This window comes from Malaclemys terrapin, chromosome 1 (assembly GCF_027887155.1).
Source record: "Malaclemys terrapin pileata isolate rMalTer1 chromosome 1, rMalTer1.hap1, whole genome shotgun sequence".
NCBI lineage: Eukaryota > Metazoa > Chordata > Testudines > Emydidae > Malaclemys > Malaclemys terrapin.
In genome coordinates, this window is record NC_071505.1 from 353,859,262 (window position 1) to 353,863,719 (window position 4,458).

General features: G+C 43.1%; 1 protein-coding gene across 1 annotated transcript; it reads right to left on the bottom strand.

Moving 5' to 3' along the window:
• Window positions 1–405: 405 nt before the first annotated feature.
• Window positions 406–1,353, bottom strand: LOC128833875 (olfactory receptor 52K1-like). The gene has a single exon (XM_054022108.1). The coding sequence runs from the start codon at window positions 1,351–1,353 to the stop codon at window positions 406–408; it is 948 nt and encodes a 315-aa protein (XP_053878083.1).
• Between the last annotated feature and the right edge of the window lie 3,105 nt (window positions 1,354–4,458).

A 4,458-nucleotide genomic window follows, 5' to 3' on the forward strand; every position in this document is an offset into this window, starting at 1 on the left:
CCCACAGTTCCTGTCTCTGCTCTGTAGCTGCGGCTAGGGCTTGGGGCAGCCTGAACTGAGGGCTTCTTCTGCCACTGTTGCCAGGGCAGCTTGATCTTCCCCAAGTGAGAGGGGCAGGGCCTTGGGGCGAAGACACACAGCAGGGTCGAGGTTTGACAGAAGAGATGGGGCAAGATTGCAATTTCAGGGATCCAGCTACCAGCAATTAGAAAGGTGACAACCCAGTGTAGTGTACACAGACTGATTCCCCAGGTCATCACATTGACACAGCACAGTAAGGACAGGGAAGGGTTTAATGTCTCTCTGTCTGTCCAGGAAGTGATTGAGGGAAGAGGCCCCAGCACCATGCACCAGCCAGATCTGCACAGAGCTCAATCTGAGAGCCAGAGCACCAGGAGGAAACATTTAGGTCTCTCTATGAGTAAGGAGCTGGAGCAGCCTGCCCCGGATCTGTTTGGTCCTCACCCCGTAAATGATGGGATGTAGCACGGGGGGCACCAGCTGGTACACACTGGCAATGAGAACGAGGAAGTGCAGTGGCACATTGTGGCCAAACCGGTACATGAGGGAGGAGAATAAATCTGGAACGTACAAAGCTAAGATGGCAGAAACATGAGAGATGCAGGTCCCAAAAGTTTTGAGCCGGGCATCCTTTGTGGGGAGGCGGAAGATGGCCCGGAGGATCAGAGTATAGGACACGGCGATAAAAAACACATCCATTCCGATCACAGAGAGAAGATCAAACAGGCCATAGTAATTACCTATTTGGATGTCAGCGCAGGCCAGGTTCACCACAGCTATATGCCCACAACAGAAGTGGGAGATGATGTTGGTTCTGCAATATGGCCACTGCCTCGCCAGGAAGGGATAGGGTAATGTGACTATGACACTACCCAGCACCACGGCCAGGCCTATCTTGGCCACAACAGAGTTTGTCAGGGTTGTGGAATATCTCAGAGGATAGCAGATGGCCACGTAGCGATCAAAAGCCATGGCCACGAGGATTCCAGACTCCATCCCTGAGAAGGAGTGAATGAAGTACATTTGGGTGAGGCAGGCGCTGAAACTGATCTCCCTGGAATTGAACCAGAAGATGCTCAGCATTTTGGGTACGGTGGATGTGGACATGACCAGGTCGGTGACAGCCAGCATGCAGAGGAAATAGAACATAGGCCCATGGAGGCTTGACTCCCTCTTCACGATGAACAGGATGGTGAAGTTCCCCAACAAGGCTATGGTGTACATAGCACAGAAGGGAATGGAGATCCAGATATGGGCTGCCTCCAGGCCAGGAATGCCAAGTAGGATGAAGGTGGAGGGATTGGTGAAGTCGGTTGTGTTCGAATCTGACATGGAGTAGGGGAGAAAGAGTCCAACTCTGACTCGTAAGGGTGTCTCCTGCATTTAGTATATGCTCCCCTGACTTTCTGTGTTTTCCCAGGTTCTCGGGTGATGGTCGCAGTAGAAATGCCTGAATGGAGAGACAACGTTAATATGAGACACTGCATTCAGTAGTGGAGGCTGTTCTCATAGGAGAAGCAGATTGTGCTGAGAGAAACATTCCAACTAGAACATAACTCAGGGAAAAGACCTGGGTGCCATTGATAGCAGCTCATGATAAACACTTGCTCATTCGCAGCAGTGGACAAAACAAAACAATGTTCAGATCCCTAAGATATGGGATGGAGAATAACAGGTTCATCGTATGTGTTCAGTTTTGGTCAACCAATCTCTATTAAGGGTATAGTATGTGTAAAAGGGATTTCCAAGGCAGACTTTGAGAATGGGGGAGCACAAGTGACAAAGATGAAAGCATATGATATAGGAGAGAAAATAAAAAAGGAAACTGATTTACATTCAAATGGACAGTTCTGAAGCATTACTATAGATAGACACTTAGTGGTCCAAGAGGACTATTTCCCCAAAGCTGAGGAAAATTATCAGCAGAACTGATTGGGAGGAAAAATGTAGACAGAAAAATATGAATGCATATTGGTAATTCTTTGATAACAGTTTATTAGATAGCAGAAAACTGATGATTCCACAGTCAACAAAGTGAACAACTTTGGGTAAAAACCCAGTTCAGTGGCAAAGTGAAGGCAGCAAATGTCGGGGGAGGGGGAGAAGCAATATATAACAAAGAGGAAAAAGGGAAAATAGATAGCCAAGAACAGAAATTGGAAATTAAAAAATACATAAGGGACGTTAAGATATCAGGGAAAACTCACAAAAAGGAGTTTATTGTGTATATTAACATCAAGAGAAATCCTTGAAAAGTTTTATGCCAATTCCTGTGTGAAATGTAAAGTATTAAAAAATAAAGTGAAAGGTTTTTTTTGTATGTTTGTTTTTGTTTTTATAATAGAATTGACTAGGTTAAGAAACAATGGAAAAGCTGGTATGGGATTAGTTAAAAAAAAGTATAGAAATGTAAATAATGCCAGTCACCAACATGGTTTATGCAAAACAGATATTGTCAAATAAACCTGATTTCATCCTTTTTTGAGAGTACACATTGGTTGATCACGGGTACACATTTGGTGGATCAAGGGAAACATGCTGATATAATGAACCTTGATTTCTCAGAGCCATTTGATTTAGCAGGGGTAAATATTGAGTTGGTGAGTTGGAGCAGGGGAAGGATTTGACCTCTTCACATGGGATTGGTGAAATAAACTGCATCCAATTCTGGGGTCCACATTGGAAAAAGGATGTAAAAAATTTGGAGAGAGGACAGAAAGGAGCAACAAAAATGAGTGGAGGATAGAGAAAAGGCTGGATCTTTAGATTTGAACGTTTATATCTGTTTAATTTATCAAAAATCAAGTGGAGACTTTCACGGGGAGAAAATCACGGGTAATAATGGGCTCTGTAATCCAAAAGACAAAGGCTGAGCAAGACCGAAGGGCTGGAAGCTGAAGCCAGGCAAATTCCAGCACGAAATTAGGGGCAAATATTTAGCACTGATGATCATTAACCACTGGGACACACTGAGAAGGGAAGTGTTGGATTCTCCAATTCCCCATGTTGGCACATCCAGACTGGATGTTTTTCTGGAAGATCTGCTTGACGAGTTGTTTACACTTAAAATGCTACAGCGGTGCTGCCGTAGCACTTCACTATAGACACTACCTACACAGATGGAGGGGTTCTCACCTCAGCACAGGTAATCCCCGAGAGGTGGTAGCTAGGTCAATGGAAGAATTCATCTCCTGCTGTGTACATCAGGGCACAGATTATCCAACAAGTTCTTGGAATATCTTGGAGACAATTTTTTGGTCCAGGAGCTGGGGAAAGGTACTAGGAGAGAGGATGTTCTAGATTTTATTTTGACATATAAGGAGGAACTAGTTGAGAATTTGAAACTGGAAGGCAGCTTGGGGGAAATTGATCATGAAATGACAGAGTTCATGATTTTAAGGAATGGTAGGAGGGAGAACAGAAAAATAAAGACAATGGATTTCAAGAAGGCAGACTTGGACAAACTCAGAGAGTCGGTAGGTAAGATCTCATGGGAAGCAAGTCTAAGAGGAAAAACAATAGAAGACAGCTGGTAGTTTTTTAGAGAGACATAATTAAGGGCACAAAAGCAAACTATCCCACTGCAGAAAAGATAGGATGTATGGCAAGAGACCACAATGGCTTAACCAGGAGATCTTGAATGATCTAAAAAACAAAAAAGGATCCTACAAAAAGAGAAAAAAAGGTCAAATTACTAAGGAGGAATATAAACAAATATACCTGTACCCATATATAACGCAACCCTATATAACACGAATTTGGTTATAATGTGGTAAAGCAGTGCTCTGGGGGGGGGAAGGCTGCACACTCCGGTGGATCAAAGCAAGTTCGATATAACACAGTTTCACCTATAACGCGGTAAGATTTTTTGGCTTTCAAGGAGAGCGTTATATCGGGGTAGAGTGTAATACATATATATAGGGGCAAAATTAAAAAGGCCAAGGAGTAAAATGAGATCAAATTAGCTAGAGACATAAAGGGTAGCAAGAAAATATTCTACAAATACGTTAGAAGCAAGCAAAAGACCAAGGACCTGGTAGGTCTGTTAATAAATGAAGGGAGGAAAACAAGAACAGTAAATGTGGAAATGGCAGAGGTGCTTAATGACGTTTTTGTTTCAGTTTTCACCAAGAAAGTTGTTGGTGTTTAGACTTCTAGCATAGAGAATGAAGGTGAAAGCAGGATAGGTTCAGATGCTAAAATAGGGAAAGAACAAGTTAAAAGTTACTTTGACAAGTTAGTTGTCTTCAAGTCACCAGGGCCTGACAAAAGGCATCTTAGTATACTCTGAAGGAACTGACTGAGGAGATATCTGAGCCATTAGCTATTATCTTTGAAAAGTGATGGGAGTCAGGGAAGATTCCGGAAAACTGGAAAGAGCACATATATTGCCTATCTATAAAAAGGGAAATAAGGCAATTACAGACCAGTCAGCTT